General features: G+C 30.8%; 1 protein-coding gene across 1 annotated transcript in view; it reads left to right on the top strand.

Annotated features, from left to right (window-relative positions):
- Window positions 1–523: 523 nt before the first annotated feature.
- Window positions 524–23,164, top strand: part of LOC123654784 — a 118,018-nt gene continuing 95,377 nt past the window's right edge. The window contains exon 1 of the mRNA XM_045590669.1: window positions 524–668. Coding sequence (XP_045446625.1) covers window positions 524–668 — 145 coding nt within the window. The remainder of the gene's footprint in view (window positions 669–23,164) is intronic.

Here is a 23,164-nt window from a genome sequence, read left to right as displayed (position 1 = left end):
AAAAAAAACACATATTCTGAGTAACATGAAATAGTACCAAATTTTAGCTGATAATCTTATTATACGACGTATTAAAAGAGCTTATTGAAAAATACTCTCGGACATGTTACCGGCTTAACGTAAAAGTTTCTAACTAAAAACGAAATAGCAATAGTATTTTAACACTGAATCCTACACAAAGTTCATCTTTTTCTGAATTACTGTAGGAAATTTAGTCATCGGAACTCGACCATCTTTGTCAAAATGTCTTTTGATCTCACCATAATTATTCTCTTGACATCTATGGGAATATATCTAACTTTTAGCAATTTAATATATTTCTAAACTCACACCATTTCTAGGATTTTATTAAGAGCTTGATTAGCAACAAAACTATTTTATTATTCTTAAAAAATCATATCATAACTCTATAACAAATATACCACCATGGGACAGAACTAAGCAACGCAAATTGAAGTTATTTAATCAAACAAACAAAAGTGGAGCTAAGTGACGAGTAAAGTGTAGTGTCAATGTTCAAACCATGGCCCGGGATCGGCCGACCGCGCGGCACTTCCACAACCAACCAGAGCTACAGAGGGGCGGAAGCTACGGCCTCGTGCTGAGGTGGATATTCTTCGTGTGGGTGGCGAACTGCGGTCCGTTGGGGAACACAGTAAAACAAGATGGTGAGTTTAGATTATAATATGTTTTACCGCACCATTTAACTCACATTTTGTACATATATACATATACAATTATATATAAGTACATATTTAATTTTTTTCTTTTAAGGTAAGAAAGAATTGTATCTAATGGCTTGTATAAGTGTAATATCTTTCAGCAAGCAGCACAAAGAAATTACAAAGGTTCTTGCATCTTCTGTGATCAATTAGTTTCCTATAGTTTTTATCTGCACTCATTTTTATCCTGCATTATCCAGGCACACTTTACCAAGTTATTTGAAAGAAGAATTTGAATATCCTTAAGATTGTAATCAGCAACTTATATCCTCTAATGACCTAAATTTTGCGTACCCAGCTTAATAAACAAAGTTTTGTAAACGTTCATTTTGTATACAGGCAATACAGTTGTGAATTACTTACCGGTGATTTTATAGCTGAAAAAAAAAACATTTTTATTTAGAGTAGGTAAACATTGGTGTAAAAATAATTGAATTCGTTCTTCCGTTTAAAATGTACAGTCTATTTTCAACCGCTTTCTGGCATTCAATTAGACCGAAATTGGGCACAAATACATCAAAAATATATTTTTTTATTTGATCGCTTATAAAACATAATATCGAGAAGTTATTACCGCCTAACTAATGTATGCATTAGAAGACATAAAGAAAATGAGACATAGTCGAAACTTTTTCCCTTAAAGTTAAGCGTATTTTACTTTTTTCTTGTTACTATTGCATTGGCCTTTGCTTTTCATAATACATTTACTAGTGGTACTCAACGAAAGATAATTGTCAATTTATAAAGTTATTCACAACGCGGTTATAAATATTCTTCGTGATCCGGACATTGTGTTGAGTCTGTATACCGTACATATAAAAAATATCTTTCCGAATCAAGATTCTCATTACACTTTTGCTTGTTGAGAATTAGTCATTTTTGTGTATTCGGTTTTTTTTTTAGATTTTCATATACGTTTCTTTATAGAAAAAAAAATTAACATAATTGTGTTAAAAAGTAACACAACGTTACCAAAGATTACTCAAAAAGTGGTGATCAGTGCTCCATCAAATCAAGACTACAAGATTAGTATTTCTATTAAAACAAGTGTCATCAAAATCAGTGTACCCAGTGAAAAGTTATGCGGCTATAATACAATGTAGGTCGATGAAAAAATAGTCAAGTAAATACGCATTATTGGATGTAGGTAACTCGAAAAGTACTTGTCAAATCTCAATTTAATTTAAATGGGACCACATGACACGCACGAACTATCGATAAAAACAAAATTTCAAAACCGGTTGACGCAGTCAAATGTTCTGAGGTAACATAAATTAAAAAAAAAGTACAATCGAATTGAGTACATCCGCCTTTTTTGGAAATCGATTAAAAATCCTATAAACAACATAAGAATCGACTAACTAAAATGAGGAGTAAATGTTGTACATACACAACATTGCGTTACGCAACCAAACAGTTGAGATATAGCTATCAAAGCCAGCAATATTTTTCCATCAAAGGCAGTTCGGCCACCGTGACGGGGGGTTCAGTAGACAATAGTTCCAAAAAAACCAGTCCCTTTTGTTTTCACCGTCCCTCTGACAGCAATTAATGTTGTATTTTTACTTCATGCCGCCTTCACACGAGCTACGTGTTTGTTAGAGATTGTATTGGAGACGATGTGTGTTTATTTATGTTAGTAAATTAAAGTTTATATTTTTGACGCAACGGTCACAGAACTGGTTTGTGGCTGTTGCACGAGCGGTTGCGGGTTCGTTCCCCGCCCATAATAACCACCGTGCCCCGAAGAGCACGTTAAGCCGTCGGTACCGGTTGTTATCATGTACACTTGATAGCGATCGTTATTCATAGTAGGGAACATCTAAATATATAATAGTAGGGATATCCGCAAACCCTCATTGGAGCAGTGTGATTAAGCTCAGATCCTTCTCATACATGGGGAAAGAGCCCTACCCAGCAGTGGGATATTACAGGCTGAAACGTATTTTTTTGTATTTAAAAATCGCAATGCAGCTAAATTGTTTTGTGTTTGTCTGGATAATCATAATAGTACTAAACTCTTTTTTTTTTCAATTTGAAAATGTCATATTCAAGTCATTATGCTAATTACATTTAATTAATTAAAATCACCCTATAATAGATAAGAGTGGATTAATGACGTAAAACTTTAACTAATCTGAGAAAAAGCGAGTAAAGTCACGACGTATTTTTGTCTTGTCGATATTAATTTTATTTAGAAGTGTAATTTTTTACAGGTATTTGATTTTCATTTTTATTTTTCCGATTCCGATTCCATTTTTATTTTTGATTTTCATTTTTTTTTAATTAAAAAAATTTTTAAAAGACTTCGGCCTCCGAGTATCAACATTTTAAGTAAAGAATTATTTAAATTCTATCTTCATTATGATATATGTAAAATAATACAGATAATATATTTTATGTTACCACCAGATAGTAAGGCAATTAAAGATCAAAACTGCGAAAGCCGCGTCCAATTTCATTCAGCATATTTTTCGCGAAGTCGAAACCAACACAGACGGATAAAAGTTCTAAAACTAATTTAGCTTATTTTGCTCATGTGGATTGTCTCTACAATTCGTTTTCCTATATATCTCTTATTTATAAATAGCAGACAATGAATATTTAAAATATTTGAATTTATTGTTTTATATTTTAGAAGTATATTGACTGATAAATTCGTCTGAAGGTGACCTTTATTCCCTAATAGAGTTGTAACGACACCACCTGCCCGGGGCGGGCCAGTTGCGGATATTGTTTAAATGATTAATTTTTTATTAAAACATTTATTACAAATTATATCACAGCGCTCGATTTCATTTACGAAAATATTTCATTTATGTTGTATTAATAATTTATGAGGTGTAAATTAATTATATTGCTTTTTATATCGTTACATGAATACTGTTTAATTTTACGCATAAATGCGTAAATTTTTAATGAAAATTTTATTATAGGTGTATATTGAAATTGTTTCATGTTTTAACCTATTTTAACAAAGGAATCATGTTAAGTGTAATTAATTTTTATATTTGTTTGTTATGTCAGGGTTCACACCAAAATATATATTTCATATAAACATTGAAAAAATATTATAACTACGATTGAGGAAGGAAAATGTTTAATAATGTTTTGTTTTTTAAGATTTATTTAAATGACTTATGTTTTTAAAAAACAGAGTAGAATTCATTTAGTTGAGGTTATAAAATTTAGTTTTAGTTTTTAAATATACTTAAATGAGGCATGAAATTGAAGGATAAGTCAAATCATTCTCTCTTTGTGCATGTCTCCGACTGCATGTTATGTAGTTGCATAAAGTTTCGAAGGACTACCGTATTAATATATTTTAAATGTATAGCACAAAATGATTGATATTGTTTCTATTTATTTCGCTGATTTTGTGTGCATATTGAATTTTTATCTTGTTCCAGCTTTTTCAGTTGATTTTCTATTAGTTGTTCTTCACGCAGGCGGGTTTTTTGTTTTTTTTTTTTAATTATTATTTTATTACTTTTTTTTCGGTCGTACCAACTCAGAAACCTTTGTGGGCTCATGCACAATACTTTTTACGATTTTATAAAGGACATGCCTACAGACAAACATTCATATATATATAGATTAAAATATGAATGTTCTAAGTTGTCATTATAATAAATTTCAAATTTAATAATATCTGTCGGTACAATTGTATTATCGTTACTATTCAGACTGACTTCGAGCACGTCGCTTGCTACTAGAACCGGGCTTACGATTCAGTTAAGACCAAGACGTCTGAGAAGTTAGGAACAGAGTTTCAACGTAAAGTGGACGCAAAAAAAGATATAAAATTTGAAACATTTTCTCGATAACACCTTTATTGTTTCAGGGGTTGTCAGTTGGGTAAGTTTTAAAAGCAATTTAAAATTAAACAGAAATGTTTGTATTTCTGTACGAAGTTATTCATTTTATTTTATTGTTTACTTAGTCTGGACGGTACAATGGGTAGAGATTCATGAAGTTCCAACAAACGTTCGTAATATCTCGTGCATACAGTAAAACAAATAACCTAATTGATTATTGAATAAATCAGCTTACTAACTAATAACGAATGTATGTACATGGATCCCAATATCAATTATGGTTGCCTAAGTCCAAAATAATTTCCCAACATTGTAGCTTACCTTATTCCTTCCTTTTTGATTCCTTTATATAACCTAAGTAAATTCGTCGTCAGATACCAAAAAATACGTCCTTTATAAACAGACCTCATCAAGTAAATTGAAGGTCTATTTGTCTGTGGGTACAATTATAACCGCCATTGATGATAGAGAGCTAAAAACTAATAAAGCTATTATAAATTTTATTTTATTTTTAGGTTTGAAATACTTAAAAAAAAATTAGGGTTCAGACTGAACATCCTATCCACTACTTCTTTTTACTCCAATTCTTTTTCAGTTAAAGCTGTTCAACTTTGGAACGCTCTACCTCTTCCTATAAAACAAGCCCAATCCCTGTCTTGCTTTAAAAAATACCTCAAGGCGCACTATTTGTCACTTAGTACGTCATAATTGTTTTTATCTCTGCATAACATATTGTAGGAGTATCGCTTCACTTGTATTTTGTATTCTATGCTATTATTCATATTATATGTATTTCGTTTATATGTAGGTATAGTATTTTTATGCGTATGTATATATATGTGTATGTATGTCTGTGTATATATATATATGTTTGTATGTATGTATCTATGTATGTATGTATGTATTGTGCTGTATATGTATGTGTATTTATACTCGATAGTTGATATTGTTCTAGGTGACACTAATTGTCACTTCTCTGTATACACTTCCCCTACCGCTTTTTCACTACGCTGTGTCCTATATGCCCAAAGGTTGTCTGGAAGAGATCGCTACTCTAGCGATAAGACCGCCTTTGTACACTGTTTTATTTTTATTTTATTTTTATTTGTGATATGTTATTGTGTTGATTGTTGTTGTGTACAATAAAGAGTATCTATCTATCTATCTATCCTATATGGATTATCAGTATAATCTGTGTTGAGGATGATCAGCTAATCTCCCCAGTGATAAAATGTATAATTTTAGTACAAGCTATAAAATAGTTTTTTTTTTTTTTTTATAGAAATATTAATAAACTAGCAACCCGCCCCGACTTAGCACGGTTGCAAAAACTATCAGTGTTCCTCTATTATATCATGCATGTATTATACATATAAACCTTCCTCTTCAATCACTCTATCTATTAAAAAAAACCGCATCAAAATCCGTTGCGTAGTTTTAAAGATTTAAGCATACATAGAGACAGAGAAAGCGACTTTGTTTTATACTATGTAGTGATATTAAAATAAATGAAACTAAATATCATACTACTATATACCAAATTTCATAATTTAATTCACTTAGGCACTTAACATATTATTTTATTATATAAATAAAAAAGTCGACAAAGACCCCATTTCATTCAACCTATGTGATGGTGACACACATCAATGAAAAGATCACTTGTTAGTATAATAATTTCTATCGTCTCATTTCATTATTTAGCTTTTATTTAAATTAAATTTATTTCAGCCATGTAAATGAATAGCTGGCACTTAACACGGTTTATTTTAAAAAGTAGGTAAGTTAAGTATACAGGAATCCATACAACATTGAAGTCTAGTGAAAAGCAGAGTTATAAATAGGTTGCCGGGGTCGCTCAATTAAAATGAACGTCGAAGAAAAATCACGTTTCAAACCATTTAAGAAATTACCTACATTTCAAGTTTTTCTTGTGGCATCGAGATTCAGTACTATACGCTACAAAAATCTATACGTATCATAATTTCATTAATGGCTATCTTTTTACGTAATAGTAGTTCGATTTGAAAAATTCTTTTCTAAGTAATGCTTTATTAGAAAATATAAAATATATACATACTGCCCTTTAAGAGTACTGTCATTAATCTTAAACACTTTTAATTCGTGTTGGCGCAGTTTGTAGTGACCCTGCTCTCTGCACCGAGGGTTGTGGGTTCGATTCTAACCCCGAGTCTGGGTGTAATATAAATATTTATTTATATATTTATATATGTATTATTTATAAGTATGTTTATCGAAAAAAAAATATGTAGCTATATACCAGTTGGCTGTTACCTATAACACAAGCATTAGGTTACTTACTTTAGGAACAGACGACCGTGTGTGTATTGTGTATTAAAATATATATATATATACCTACCTGGTTCGATGTGAAAATATATTTTCTAAGGATGATTATTATGCAGTTGATGAAAGAAGAGATATTCACCATCAAATGATTATAAGTAAAGTTAAGTTATAGATCATCTAATTTAAATAATCCGATCAACGTTACAGATAAACAGGTTAAGCAACAAACGGACAGGTGCAATCTCGTTCTTTTATATATATTTTACAAAGAGACATAAACAAAAGAACACGTAGATCTCGTCATTTGTAAGAGAAAACATCTGCATGTCCTGAGGGAACGGATGCGACCTGTGCGGAGTCTTTGAAGCTGATACACCTGTGCACAAATATACCATGTGAAAGAGAATGAAAGCACTTACCTATCTCTATTTGAGAGAATTACTCTTATTGACCTAATTTTAATACTACTAAAATAGTTTTGTTTATAGTAGGTAGTCGTCACGATATCGGAATATTGGCAACGATTTTTTTTTTTAAATAAGTATCAGTTTTAAATTACCGATTTCCAGCTGAATTTTTTTAAAATAATGAAATAAATAAATGTCTTAACAACATAGATAATTAGTAGCAAGTGACAAAGTAACCCGTAACAAAGCTCTAGCTACCCTTCATACACACGTATTTATGTAGCCTAAATACTAAACTCAGCGAACACCGTCAAGGCTCTCCCAAAAGACTCATACATCGATATTAACTAGAATCTCCGTCATTGTCCTTATTACACACAACACATGCGTATAGCTAATGTAGCTTTTAAGATGATAACAATAAAAGCAATTATGCTTTGAATTGTTTTGTACTTTGAGTAAAGATCTGATCTGATATACAACGTTTGCATTGTCCGGTTCACGAGTCTACTCAAAACTCAGATATATTATTTTGGCCAGAAAACTTTTGGACTCAATGTAATATATAAGGGTAACATATTAATGTTGACCTATACATAATGTTTGGGTAAATAAATACATACGCTATAAATGTGTCTGTATAAATACTGTTCAAAATTATTTTACCAAATAACGCCAGTGTGTGACAGTATTCTGAAGCTTGTCTAACTGAGTGTTCGCTCATTCTCGTATATTTACATCATATAGGTCTGTCTTTGACATCACAACGAAGGCTTTGAACATTTTCAGTAAATATTTATATCTGTAGATTATATTATCATCTACAAAATAATAAAAAAGATTATACGTATATTATTTGGAATTTTAGCTTAATTATCAATTTTTTAATACTTTCGAAAAGAAATCTGCATGCAAGAGTATAACCAGCTCATTAACGAATTTATTTTTATGTATCTCTGTCTCTTCGCTTCAGCCTATCGCAGTCCACTGCTGGACATAGTCCTCTCAAAGGTGGCGCCAAATATCCCGATTTTTCGCAATCCTCATCCAGTGTCCACCAATAATCATCAGTCTAGAGGGCAGGAAATAATCCCACACTGTGTTTGCCAACAAGCGATCTTCATTCCAGGAACTCCTACTCCAGCGGCCATCAATCCTGTGACATAGGTGATCAGTCCACCGCTACCGTAACTTGCTAATTAATGATACTTTAATATGATTTTAATTCGTACTAACTGGTTTGCAGAAAACTGGATCGGGAGACCTATGTCCAGTAGTTGAGTGCAATATGTTAGCCTGGTAACTAGTAAAATATCATTGTATCTCTATTTCCCTCTCTCTCTTGCACAATAATATTGTAGACATAAACATACCATTTAAAGTAATCCCTCTTAATCTTATAATAAATCTTATCCCTTACTTTGCAAGTGTAAGGGGATAAAGTACGTCGATTTGTGTTAGAACTTGGGTGATTAAGCCTGTTTATCAATTAGTATTGTCAGGTGTAAGTTTAGGAGTGTCGTACTGTTGGATAGTCAGAGATGTATTGCCCTTTTTAATTGGTAAAAGTTTATTATGATTTAACGTGTGTATTGATGAATAACTTTGATAATAGAGTAGGATTTAATTAATCGATGACATGTTTAGCCCGATATTGTAGAGGGTATTTGTAATGACAAATTAATACTGCACAATTTCATTTTTTTTTGTCGAAATAATTTTCCAATATTTCAAGATATTAAAAAGTGGAACAAACTTGTGATTAACTAACAACATGGAAAAATCAGTCAAACATTCGACAAATGTTTAACATTCTAAATGAGATTATCAATAAATATAATATTCATTTTTGAATTTAAATAATAGAAGATTTTAAGTACATTTTGCTTAAGTATAAAGCTTTTAGGTAGCGACAATCTAAGCAAGAAATATGAAGTCTCAAATATGTACATCTGTTATTTCGCAAAACTCTAGTGCTGTGAAGAGACGTGTCAAGAGACTCTTTGAACCTTTGATATTAGAATTATGGATTCTTTTTTTATTTTTGACACGAAACAAACGACCTCTCGTACTGTTATGCGCCGAAATATTTTTCACAAAATTTTCCATGCGATTTTATCGAAAATTCGAGATAAAAGTAGCCTATTCTATTCTGAACTATCTGCATACCAAGTTGCGCGGCAAACAATTTAACAGTATTAGCGTGAATCGGATTGATCCTAAAATTAGCAATTTCAAACAAACCATCAACTTTGTAATATATGTATAATTTAGGAAAAGCTAAAATTTTGTTTTAATGAATCAGTTACATTTGCTGCGAAATTCTTTATCTAAATTCAAGAGTGTATCTCCAAATTAAGTGTATACATCTAAGAACACGCGATATCCAATCGACCTGGTAGCGATATAGCCCTTAACCGGATACGTAAATGGCCGTTTGTTATAGAGGGTTGAACTGTCCAATGTAGAGACAAGGTAGATCGAGTTCCCGGTGACGCGTTAATTGGAATACGCGTTTATTGAAACTCGCTGTCCGTAGAAACATCTGCAAAACACCAGGTGATTCGTATTGTGGCTTTTATCTCAAAATATTTTTACCTCGAGCCTTAAAACAAAAAAAAATGGGTTTTCATAGTAACTCATTATTTGCCTACCTTGATTTAAAAAAAATTGCATGATTTAGAATAAAAAAGGACATGGGTTCAAAAGCCCGTGGATCTATATCACTTACATAAAAAATATTAACTCATTATTACTAATGAATTAGGAATGACAACTTGATACTTACAAATTTATGTTACTGTACGGTAGAAACTGTTTTGTCAAATTAATAATTTATAGTAGAGATATAATAAGGGTATTAATATTATATTCTTTTTCGAGTTAAATGCGATATAAAAATTATCTGGTCAAAAATGCTTATGTTTCAAAAAAATATAGCAGTTTTTTTACATAATAATCAAACTTGAATAGTTAAACTATATTTTTTTTGTGACTTTAGTAACTCTACTATTGAATTCCAATGTTGGAAGTATTCGTAATTAATTCGAATTCTACTTTTCGTATTTCAGATTTGTGTAATATATTGATGACTTCTATAAAGCTTTTTTCAGACACAGCACGGCGTTGATAGCCTACGTTAGGTACTTGTATGTGATTTTTCTAGTAAAGAAAGAACTTTTAAAACTAAATTGATTAGTTACAAAGATTTTCGAAGACACCCACAAATGCGTTTTTTTCTTTTTTTTTTTGATAATGTAAGTAGGTAAACGTGTTCAATATTACGTACACAGGAAAAAAGTTTTCTTAAAACAAAACACATATGTATAAAAACGCGATTAAAATCTGTATCCAAAGTTTGGTACTTTGCCAAAACAAATACGTCGGAAAAAATGTAAAAAGTGCTTATTCTGGCTACGAAAGTATATTTGACGACTCGTCCTTAAGTGGAAAATAATATTTATTACTTAGGAGCTGCTAAAGTAAATATGATTCATTTGACATTTAAATAAAACATTTGTATTGAATAATATTTTTTGCTGTAAATATCTGTTAAACGACTAGAAAATCTACTAATACTAACTTCTACTCGCGGCTTCAGTCGCAATATTTTTTTTAAATAAAAAGTAAAACATAGGAATGTTACTTTTAATACTCCAAGTTCCAGTTAAGTAGTTTTCGCGTGAAAGCGTAACAAACACACATTCACATTTATAATATTATAGGGATGTACTCCACTTAATGTGAGTAATCCGCTTGTATAAAAATGTTTCCTTTAATTTTTTTTTTTTTTTTCAAAATATATGAGTCGCTTCTTGCTTAGTTTTTATTGACGAACAATTTTTATGTTTGTATTTTTTACTGCAAGCAAATATGATCGTTCTTTTTGATTAATTTCATTTGTCTTTGCTTGAGTATAAAAAAAATTCTAGTTATATAAAACTTTTGTATTTTTAACTGCTTTTTTAAGTTGTTGGTTATATTTGGTTATTTTATTTGTTTTTTGTTTTTAATTTGTGTGGATATATTTTGTTGTTAATCCACTGTAACTTATCATTACCTTCAAAGGCTAAGCTAAGTAAGTGTAATTGGTGGACTTTACTGGATTTTGTACTACTATTATTTGTTGTCAACGCGATTTGATTAGATAGCGAAACATTTTCACTGAATCTAAAGTAACGGTTATTTATTTTTATATAAATTTATACCTATCTGTTTTTTTTACTGAACATAAATAAAAAGAAATATCATTGAAAAATCTCCTGATCTGGATGATCGATATAGAGACTTGATTCTTACATTAAACATAAATCTCATACATACATAAATACGAACAAAATCAGAACGAAGTTCGTCAAGTTGTTGGCCAAGCTAACCGACTCGAGTGAGTCACAACATGAGTCAGGACAATAGCGACTGGCTAGATAAGACTAGATGTTTTGGTACTTGGCTGCTTGGTTTGTGTAGTTTATTCGGCAGTTTCGCTACATTTTGACATAAATATTTATTGCCTTTCGAGTTTTCTATTTTCAACAAAAATTTTGTGGACATTATGTAGTACCTACATTAGTTATTTTGACAAAACTAAAGCATTGCGATTTTTTACCAGTCCGAATAAATAAGATTATTGTTACTCAACAATATTGTAATTTAAAAAAATACTGCTTGTTATTATTATTATTATATACTTTATTGCACTTAAAAAAACAATATACAGAAAATTACAAGTATAGTTGATGGCAAAGGTGTACTTATCCCTAGAAGAGATCTCTTCCAATCAACCAATGGTCATGAGAGAGAGTGTCATATAACGGGGGACACAGTGCAAGAAATAACAACGTAAAGAAAATAGTTAAATATGTATCTTAAAGAAAGTTCTAGAGACAAAAACATTTAGATCGTAGCTTGTTTGACCTTCTGCTCGAAGCAACAATCGTGACTATAGCTGAAAAAATGTAGATCTTCTTTTGCACTATCTATTTGATTATTATTATGTTTGGAACGAAGTTCCTTACGGCAGGCTTGACATTTGGCTGGGCGAGCGAACTGAAAAAAATGTGATACTAAAACCGTAAGAAAAATATATAACGGAAGTGACGTAATATCAGTCACACGACTGTATAATATGAGGTATTACTAGTAAACTATTTTTTTTAATTATTTTATGTAATTTTATACTGTCGATAAAAATAAATAAAGAGTTGGAATTATTATTATTATTATTATTATTTTGTTTGATTTATTTTATTTTACGGTATTTTTTATTTTCTAAAATACTAAATTTCCTAAATACTTTTATGTACTTAATTAAAAACCAATCAACAAAATTAAAAAAAAATCAAGAACTAGAAAATACATATATAATTCAACATTTTTTTTTTTTCAAATTGTCTTGCTTTTATACTATCCGAAGGAAGTTCGTTCCTACCTGGTGTCCCATGACACCGCATAATTTTTATATTTAAAAACTTTAGAAAGCCCTTAAACTAGTATCTTCTTTTCCTAAAATAAACATGCAAAACATATTAATGATTTCATGGAGGTTGTATGTATACTATTTGATATTAAACCTGATATTAAAGGCTGTAATAATCCATACAATTGCAAAAGATTGCATATTATTAGTATTATTATATTTTCTATTAGTATAATAGATATTTACAGCAAATAATATTATATACAAAATTTAGTTTAGCATAATATACAAAATTTAGTTTTTCCTTTGTTTTATTTTAAAACTGCTCTCAATATTCCAAGAACTGGATATTTTTTTTCATTGCGAAACATTTTCACCGAATCTACAATAACGGTTATTTATTAAAACACCGTAAAACTTTTTATCGCACATAAATCGATCGAATTAATTTGTCATAATTCATAAACTTGGCTATAACTGTACTAACAAACTTCGAAGATAATTATTTGAAGCTATTATTTTAACTGAAATGGGGCACAGCAGGAAATTTCCTGCGCGAAATTTGGGGCAGAAGCCGACCGGGGGCTACAGAAGATCACAGCTAAATAATACTGCTTTCAAACAGTGTTGTGTTCCTATTGGTGAGTAAGGTGACCGAGAGCTTCTGGTGTGGTAGACGTCTATAAGCTACGGTAATCGCTTACCTTATCGCTGCTTCACTTAGTTATATATATATAAAAAACACATAAATATGACTTGCAAATAAATGAACATTTAAATAAAATGGTAATTTTGCTATTAACATTATCGGCTATTTTATGCAATCAATATTTTATTTGTGAAGTCTTTTACGAATTTTTTGATCAACGTAACTCTATAAAACTGTACCTCTCGCAACAGCCAATTACACTAAAAACTACTTATTATTTTACATGTAACACAAAGTTATTCTAACCGGCTTCAAAAAAGGAGGTTTCTCAATTCAATTGTATATTTTTTTTTATTAATATGTGCTACCTCATAACTTTTTACTGGGCGTACCATTTCTGATAATGTTGTTGTTGTGTAGTAGTGTTGTAAAATGGAACTCTTTAAATTTGATCGAGGTCTGAAGAATACTTTTCGAGTTATCCCTAGTCATGCATATTTACTTATTTATTTATTTCAAATTCCTATGTTGTATTACTTGTTGATGCAAATTAAAGACGTTTTTTTTTTCGTTTAAGAACAAACTGTATGTATATAATATGTAATAACATACAATAAATATATACAGATTAAATATAAAATTGTCTTGTTTGGAACCGCATTAAACAGACAATGAGTGGTATGCAAATAATTCTAAATTAAGCGAGCTAACTAAACGACCCCTAAGAATAATAATAGACCTGTTTGCCACAAAGTGCTTTGCTGTGTCACCATTCATCATCTTCCAACTACATTAATATTAAGACGGATAGCATCTCCCCTCTCACTCTCACGTTTCTCTTTCTCCCTCTATCGCACACATTCTCTTAGACGTTATCTATTCGATAGCTCTACGTTGGGGAAGTTTTTTCGATAGTAAATTAGTTTGAGAGCTACGAAATCATTTGATATAGATTTTAGAAGCAATACTTTATTTAATTTTAGAATGTTCGTTTCTTCGTTATATAAAATAATGTATAATATGAAACTTAAGTTTTTAAAGTGACTTTTTAAGATTTCCATTTTGTTTCTCGTTCGCACGTTCACCTATCTCTTTCGCACGTGATCCTCAGACGTTATCTGCTTGACAGCTTCGCTGGGGAAGTTTTTCGATACTAAATAACTTTGAGTGCTTCTATAAAATTGTTTTTATAGTGAATTCTTTATTCGTTTTTTAAATTGTTTTTCTTTTTTATAGTTTAAAAATGCTTTTAAGTTTTAACTTTATATGTATATAACACTTTATTACTGTTTAAGGTGATGTCTAATACCTAAAGAAAGCTACTTTGAATTTTATTCGTAAATTTCTACTATTTTAAGTTGAAATTTCTTTTCCAAATAAGTGAAATTAAACGATAAATTGTTGATTGATTTCTTATATCATATTCATTAAATGTACTTGAAATTTCAATTTAATTAAACACTGTTTCAAATTTTTTAAAAAATCTTAATTTTTGACTGTGATAAACTTCATAGAACGCGTAAACATAGGTTTTTTTAATTGTATAACAGTATTACAAAATAGGTGAATAACCTTGGTTAAATATTTTTTGTGTTGCCATTTAAAAAAATTGTTATCCTCCTAGACTATGATATTTAATATCCAAGGGGAGCGACACTTACAAAAATGCGACTGCCTATTTAAAATTATTGATGGCATTAAAAACGTTGATAACAGCAACATGACTTGTTTTATCTTAAAGTCGGGAGAATATTAAAGTCATTTGGAGTCATAATGGAATTATGGATATTAATCTTAATAGCTATTTATGACTTACTTATAAATTACATGTTAACCATTTTTAATCATAAAATGTTCTTAGGAAAGATTTCGAATAATTATTAATAGAAATATTGATATAACTTTTTTATAGAATTTAACAGGAATTTTCATTTGAAAACAAAGACAAAATTAATCTTACTTTAGAATAGACACGTACCTGTTTTTTTCTGAGATTCTCCGTTAAATTATTCGAATATCTTAAGAATTTTAAAAGCACATGCGCAATTTAAAAATTTCGTAACAAAAATGCATCTTCATAAAAAGTCAACATCAATGATGAACGCGGGATGAATTTAAATTGTTTTAATATTATTCTTAAAGTCGATTTCTGTAAAAAAGTTCTCATAAAAATGATACTATACAAAAAATCAGATGTGAACAAGAGATAGAGAAATCCGACGTTGTATCAGAAACATTAAAATTCGTAGTGTGATTATTGACACTTGGTTCGTTCCACATGACACCTGAATTTTTTTAAGGACTAGATCAGCAGACAAGTTTACGGCCCACCAGATGGTAAGGATATACTTATAGGATCTTCTGTAAGGTATACTACCCAGACGGTCTTTTCCAGATTTTCAGCCGGATATTTCCTACTTTGTCCTACCAGTAAGGTAAATCTTATTTCACGCATAAGCCTCTTTGTCCGTGTAGGAGAAACGTCGGAACTCAGTCTACTACGCTGCTCCGGTTTTGGTTTGGCGGATATATTCCCCCGCAAATATCAACAAATATTAACCCGCACTGGAGTAGCTGTCTATTATTTAATTTCAAAATAATATTTCAATATAAATTTGATGTAATGTATTTTTTTTATAAAATTGTAACAAGGTAAAATAGGACAAAAAGAACCCATGAGCTTCCAGATTAAACCCAGGTCATTCTTATCATTCAAATACTTAATAATTAAAATTTTTTTGTCAAATAATCAAAATAAAAAACAAACACAGGTATCATGTTATATATTTCACTAATTCGTATCATATATCACATTATATAAATCTAAATATACATTTACAAATAAACAAAGTTAACAATCATTGTCGCAAGTAGAACAAATCATTTTTTCCCTCCCTCGTTAGTAAGCTCGACAGTACTTTTTTGACGTCTGCCGTAGGGCGTCTCTAGCGATTCAAGGGTTTTACAAAACAAACTTACGCACAGAAACAATATGATTTTTATATTTAAGAGCGTAAGGGTCAAAATGTAGAGTTTTTTAAATCACCAAGTACATTGTTACATTTACAATGTTTGGACAAAATTTTTGCAATTGACAAAAAACTTTGAGTCTTATGATAAAAGAAATACAGAATAAAATCCTATATAACAATTGTAGCCTGTCATATACATAACAATTTTCATTCATGTACACTCTCGTAACTCTTCAGATGAGTGTCTGAGACGCGTACTCGGAAAATCTTTGAAATAAATACAACTTCTTTCAATTTTGTATCGAAACCTCTTATGATTTTATTTAAATAAGACCAAAATAAGTAGAAAGTTATGTACGTGTAATTTTACATTTTAGTACGTAATAGAAGGTAGTTGATAAAATTATAAAACTAAATTGCAACGCATGCAGCGCTCTTACTATTTTCAGTTTTTTTTTTTTAATTGCCAAGTAAATTAATAGATAGAACTTTTATAAAACTATTATTTTAATAAACTATTTATACAGTAAATCACAGTAAAAGGAGAACCAATTACATCAAAAATTAAACAGTAATATCTGTTAAGTATAATTTTATAATCTATACTTAGGTAGTCATATATACTTAAGTAGTACTACATATACTACAAATTAATTTAGATTTATAAAACTTTAAATTTTGAAATATAAATCATTTTCAATGTTTGGTTTAGTACTTCACATTTGAAAGTATTATTTATGGTAGTGAAGGCCAAAAAGCTAAATCTGAATTCACTCAAGCGTCATGAGGATCTATTGAATTGTGAAAATTAGACGCAAAATAAAAAAAAAGTTATATTATATATGCCCTTATAGCGGTAGGGAAAGCGTGTAGTCAGTCACAAAGAAATAAGTAGGTACTCGAGCGCATCAGATATTCATACTGTATGTACTCTGCGTGTTTCTGATAGCGGAAAAATATTAATCTGCCAGTTTGCATGGTGGGTGTGATCATATGGTGGGATAGAGTTTTTTTTTCAAGCTCAGTGATTCAGGTATTTCCTCCACGTAATGGTCAGATTTTGGGTCAGTACGACGAGAACACCAAGATGAAGCGTCTGTATAGCATAATAATCTGACGTGCTCGAGTTTTTCTAATAATCGTTTTTTTTTTTTTTTTTACTAATCCGATCGGGTATCCTAGGCGATTATATAAAGTCCTCGAGTATAGTTGGAGTTCTTCACAAGGTGCAATAGGGTACCCATTATTTTATTCTGATGCGCTCGAGACATTCCTTAAATCTCCGATAGGGCTCCCTTACCATTATACACAAATTTGTCAGTTGTCAGTTCAGCCTATTGCAGTCCACTGCTGGACATAGGCCTTCTATTTATATAAATCAAAAAAATAATTAAAAAATAATAACGATAACGAACAATAAATAATGACCTATTTAAGAAACTCTAAAAACAGATATTATTATACTAAACAAAATATTATGTCACTCAAATCACTCAATCAAAGAACAACTCAAGTAGCGTTGCAATTGTAAACAAAGTTCTACGTAATCGGCCCTGCTCCGAGTACGACTTGAAAACTTCATAATTACCACTATAATAACTACTTAACGTTTTACTAATTTATATTAGGAGTTACTCCCTTAAAAGAATTACTACATTCTTTCTATTTGTCTTTTTTACGTCTTTTACGACTTGAGTCGATTCTTTTTACACTTGAGTCACGACATTATTTTTATATCATTGAAGCGAAATAAAAGAAGTAGTTATTAAGGAGATGTTGGCGCGTATATTCATTCACAGAATATTTGTATACGCAATATAAATCATTGTCCTGGTCTGAGATATTGTATTTCTGTGTTATGTTTTCGGGCTCTCGATATGAGATTTACATTCTTAAATTATATTATATCACATCATATGTCATATATCATATCATATCATATATTATATATCATATCACATCATACCATGTCATGTTATATCATATCATATTCGAAGCCGTTGACTATAAATTGCTTGTTTATTATTATATTTATAGAACTTTGACTAGGAAAACAATTCTGTATTATAATTTAAATAATTAGTCATCTCTATTCTAATACTCAGACAATGCTAACTTTCCTAATTTAATAATTCTAATATAAATTACTCGTTCATTTGCAAGTAAAATGAAAACACAGCAGAACAAAGAAAGTATTTATTCGGTCGTAGTTTTAAAATAAATGAAATAAGTTAAATGTAATTTTTCATAGCTTAAATTATAAAAATATACAAAAACAAATGCAACAGCCCTATTTTTAAAAAAATTGAAGTATTGTGTTAGGTAACAGCCGACTATTTTTTTTTTTATATCACTAGGTTGGCTAACAAGCGTACGGCTCACCTGATGGCAAGACATTACCGTAGCTTATAGACGCCTGCAACACCAGAAGCATCACAAGCGCGTTGCCGACCCAATCCCCAATCCCCCCAGGAGCTCTGGCACCTTACTCACCAACAGGAACACAGTACTGCTTGAAAACAGTATTATTTAGCTGTGGTCTTCTGTAAGGTCGAGGTACTACCCCAGTCGGGCTGCTCCAGATTTTGACCAGAAAATGCCTGCTGTGCCCTACCTCAGTCAAATAGGGGCCCATGAGTATGAAACGCTTGTTTACCAAATAGCGTTGTCAATAAATCTTTACTAGTAAAGTATGAGCCAGTAATAATAAACAAAAAAATAACCTTAATTAGACATTTTATAAAGTTCTCAAAATTTGTATCAGTCGATCGGAAGGGGACCGCTAAACTTATTCGGCCCTATATCTATGTGCGCATCTGTAATCCTCAGAATGGACCCAAATAAAGGGAAGGGCAGGTGAAAAGACTGCGGTTGGTAATTTATTACAAAAATAAAGCCGTAGGGGCTATCTGATCGTGACTTACATTGGACCTCTGGATCCTTTAGGGATTTTGTGTTCGCACATACTTAACTGAGAGCTGATTATATTAGAAGTGACATGTTTGTTAATAATATTGTATGCGTGTTGTTTTAGTATGAATCCGAGTTTACTTTCGAGATTTGGTAAATTGGGTGATATGTACGGTCGGCCAAGAAAGTGGTGTACCAGTTTTGATTTAGTTTCCTGGTCATCGAAAATTACAACAAGGTTCGTTATTCAAAGATATTACTGAAAGAGACATATAATAATGACGTAAACCTTATTGATAAGTATTCATACGTCATTTTTATACATGACATTTTAAACTCTATTAGGTATAAATAATATCGTTATCAATAATCAGATAAAGACGGCAATAGAAGTTGTCAGATCGATCTGCAAGCGAAACTAATCTTTATCACCTGTGAATATAACAACAATATAATAAAAATAACTACACTAACGAAATTGAGGACCATCTTTGAACTAACAAAATAAAAATTATATTTCTATTGTTTTTTTTTATTATTATTTTTTAGTATGTTATATCGAATGCCATTTGCAATATTCTCTATTCTACAGTTTCGGTTCCTAAAAATGTATAGGCTGTTATAAAGTTTATAATGCAGTGATTTGTAACTTGACGTTCCTACTGCTATTATGATATTATATACAGCCTAGGAACAATATTTACGTCCTATATTATTTACATCAGAATATATGTTATATACTAGTTAATATATAAGTTTTCAAAATGTCATCGTCACTTAAACCATTACTAAAATATACAAAATTAATTCCACAGATTTCTTTAGTAGGTATACGCTTCAGCTTGTAATATCCCTCTGGGCATAGGCCTCTTTCCCCATGTAGAAGAAGAATCAGAACTTAATCCACCACGCTGCTCCAATGCGGGTTGGCGGATATATTCCCTACTATGAGTAACGATCGCTATCAGGTGTACATGAAAACAACCGGGACCGACGGCTTAGCGTGCGCTCCGAGGCACGGTGGGGACCCATTAATACCCACAATCCTGATGCTTGTAACTCCAACAAAATAAAAAAAAACATAATGATTAGCGAACATTATATGTATCTTATTTTTCGTCTTCATTGTGAATGTCAACATCGTACAAGATTAAATAATTCTTACTTAATTTTTCTTAAATAAATCTATATTAAAATCATTAATTTTTCGAAAAGAACACATTAGCGCTTCTAATTAATACCATGAAAAGATAACATCGTTCACAAAAGCCGGAATCACTTGAATAATTAATTACTTAATTAAAAATAACGTTTGATTGTGTCACTCGAATTATTCCTCGCCCGCATGGGAATAAAATAACGTTAATGAACTTGCTTGTGGATATTAACTGATGTTGACGACTGTACGAACAGTGAAATACCAGAGTTGGGTATAAGCTTACTCTTATGTAAATAAACAAATAAAATATGCTTAAGAGATAAAGATACACCCGTCTATTCCTATAAGAAGGTAATAAACGACGGTTATACTAATTGTATGTATATGTTTTTATAATTAACTAGCTTTTAACCGCGACTTCGCTCGCATTGATTTTTTTTAATAAGAAGTAGTTTCCTGTGTTACTTCTAATACCTCCAAGATTATGTGTACAAAGTTTCATGTGATCGGTTAAGTAGTTTTCGCGTGCAAGCGTAACAAACAAACTTACATTCACATTTATAATATCAGAAAGGATTATAGATATATTTTATTTTAGCTGTGATGTTTCTGATAGTTAACAACATAACAACAACAATACACTTTATTGTACACCAATACAGAAATAATACATATCAGATTGATTTTAACAAAGTATCATAAGGTACAAAGGGCGGCCTTATCGCTGAAAAGCGATCTCTTCCAGGCAACCTAGGGGCAGAGGAGATGGTATTGTGTCGGTGTAGGTGTACAAATTGAGACATAAACTTTTGAATATATTTACTTAAACACATATATATATATATATATATATATATATATATATATATATAGGTACATACATACATACATACACATATACATACATACATAATTTTGATGTTTCTATATATCCGTATTCAATGGATAAATTTATGATGAATTTACTTTATATATAGAATAATTCTATTCCCAATTGTGAATCTTAAAGCTTATCAATTGAAATAAAACATTCCTGTGTATTATATTTTGCCTCCCACTGTTAAAATCTATTCGTAGCTTAAGGACAAATAGTATATACCTTAAAGCTACCATTTTTTATTTTAAATAACACATTTCAAGTATACTCGAAAGAATAGTGATACAAATTCTACCAAACTTCGGAATATTAGTAAGTTATTTATTTTTCTTTACAAACCGGTCGCGTCACTCATCACCGCCTTGATCGTCTACGTGTAATGTATACGTTTTACGATCACCGGACCGAAATTATAATAACTTGAAACCAAGAGGTTTCTAAGGGAACATTAATTAAAATATGATTTATTTTTCTAGTAATTGAAACACCAATTTTGTGAGATTTGGTACGATTTAATAGATTTTTGGTTAGATTTAGTAAAATAGAATGCATGATGTTTGAAAACACTTTAAAAGCTAAAGTACCTGTAACAAACAGACATTTGAGTAATAAATAAAATTACACGTTTTTGACTGTTTGCGAGATAATACATTTTTTAAAAAGAATTTCTATAATAATAATGTACCTATATAATGAAAGGTTTAATGTCAGAATGATTACTTATATTTAGCTGTTTGCAGGTGTGTAACATGTACTCGTATATTATATAAATAAATAAAATAAATAAATAAATATCTACACAATACACGGTCGTCTGTTCCTAAAGTAAGCAACTTAATGCTTGTGTTATAGGTAACAGCCGACTGATATGGCTACATATTTTTTTTGTTCAATAAACATACTTATAAATAATACATATATAAATATATAAATAAATATTTATATTACACCCAGACTCGAGGTGGGAATCGAACCCACAACCCTCGGAGCAGAAAGCAGGGTCACTACAAACTGCGCCAACGGTCTAGTCAAATATATATACATACAAGTGGAATTTGTCGTTTTCAGCTTTAACTAAAAATATAAACCATAATGGAATACGTTTATAGGCTCAGCCTATTCTGTATATTAAAAAAGTATCTTTTATATTAAAATAATTTAATTTATATAAACAGTATTCTTTCAAATAAAAAGAAAAACACCATAGTATTATGACATTAGCCGTTTCGTTTCACTAAGCGGGGATTATGCTATCGGCCTCCGACACTCGTGACCGATACAGACGCCCAGTACGTTCAGATTTTTGTTCATTAATACCTTAGTATCATAATTAATTACGATACACTTTTTAAAAAAAATTTAATATCCCACTGCTGGGTGAAACACTCCTCTATATGGGAGAATTGTTGTAGCTTCATCACGCATGCATCTCTTGTTAGATTGGCGAATAATTTATCTATTTTGATAACTTATCTAAACAGGTTCAACTGAGGTAGGGCACAGCAGGAATTTCCTGCTCAAAATATGGAGCAGCCCGACTGGGGTAGTACCTCGACCTTACAGAAGATCACAGCTAAATAATACTGCTTTCAAGCATTATTGTGTTCCTGTTGATGAGTAAGGTGAGAGCTCCTGGGGGGGGATTGGGGATTGGTCGGCAACGCGCTTGCGATGCTTTTGATGTTGCAGGCATCTATAAGCTACGGTAATCTCTTACCATCAGGTGAGCCGTACGCTTGTTTGCCGAACTAGTGATATAAAAAAAAGGTATCTTTGATACCAACTGAAACTGACGGTTTTATGTTATTTCTGAAAAAAGATGATAAGAGATAAAAGACTACCATTTAGTGCTTTCTGGATGCGGTGCACGGGTACTCAGACCAGAAAAATTATTAAACGAAAATATTTGTCATCATAAGCAATT

The sequence above is a fragment of the Melitaea cinxia genome, chromosome 6 (genome assembly GCF_905220565.1).
Source record: "Melitaea cinxia chromosome 6, ilMelCinx1.1, whole genome shotgun sequence".
In the NCBI taxonomy this organism is placed as follows: Eukaryota; Metazoa; Arthropoda; class Insecta; order Lepidoptera; family Nymphalidae; genus Melitaea; species Melitaea cinxia.
This window is presented reverse-complemented; position numbering and strand designations above follow the sequence as displayed.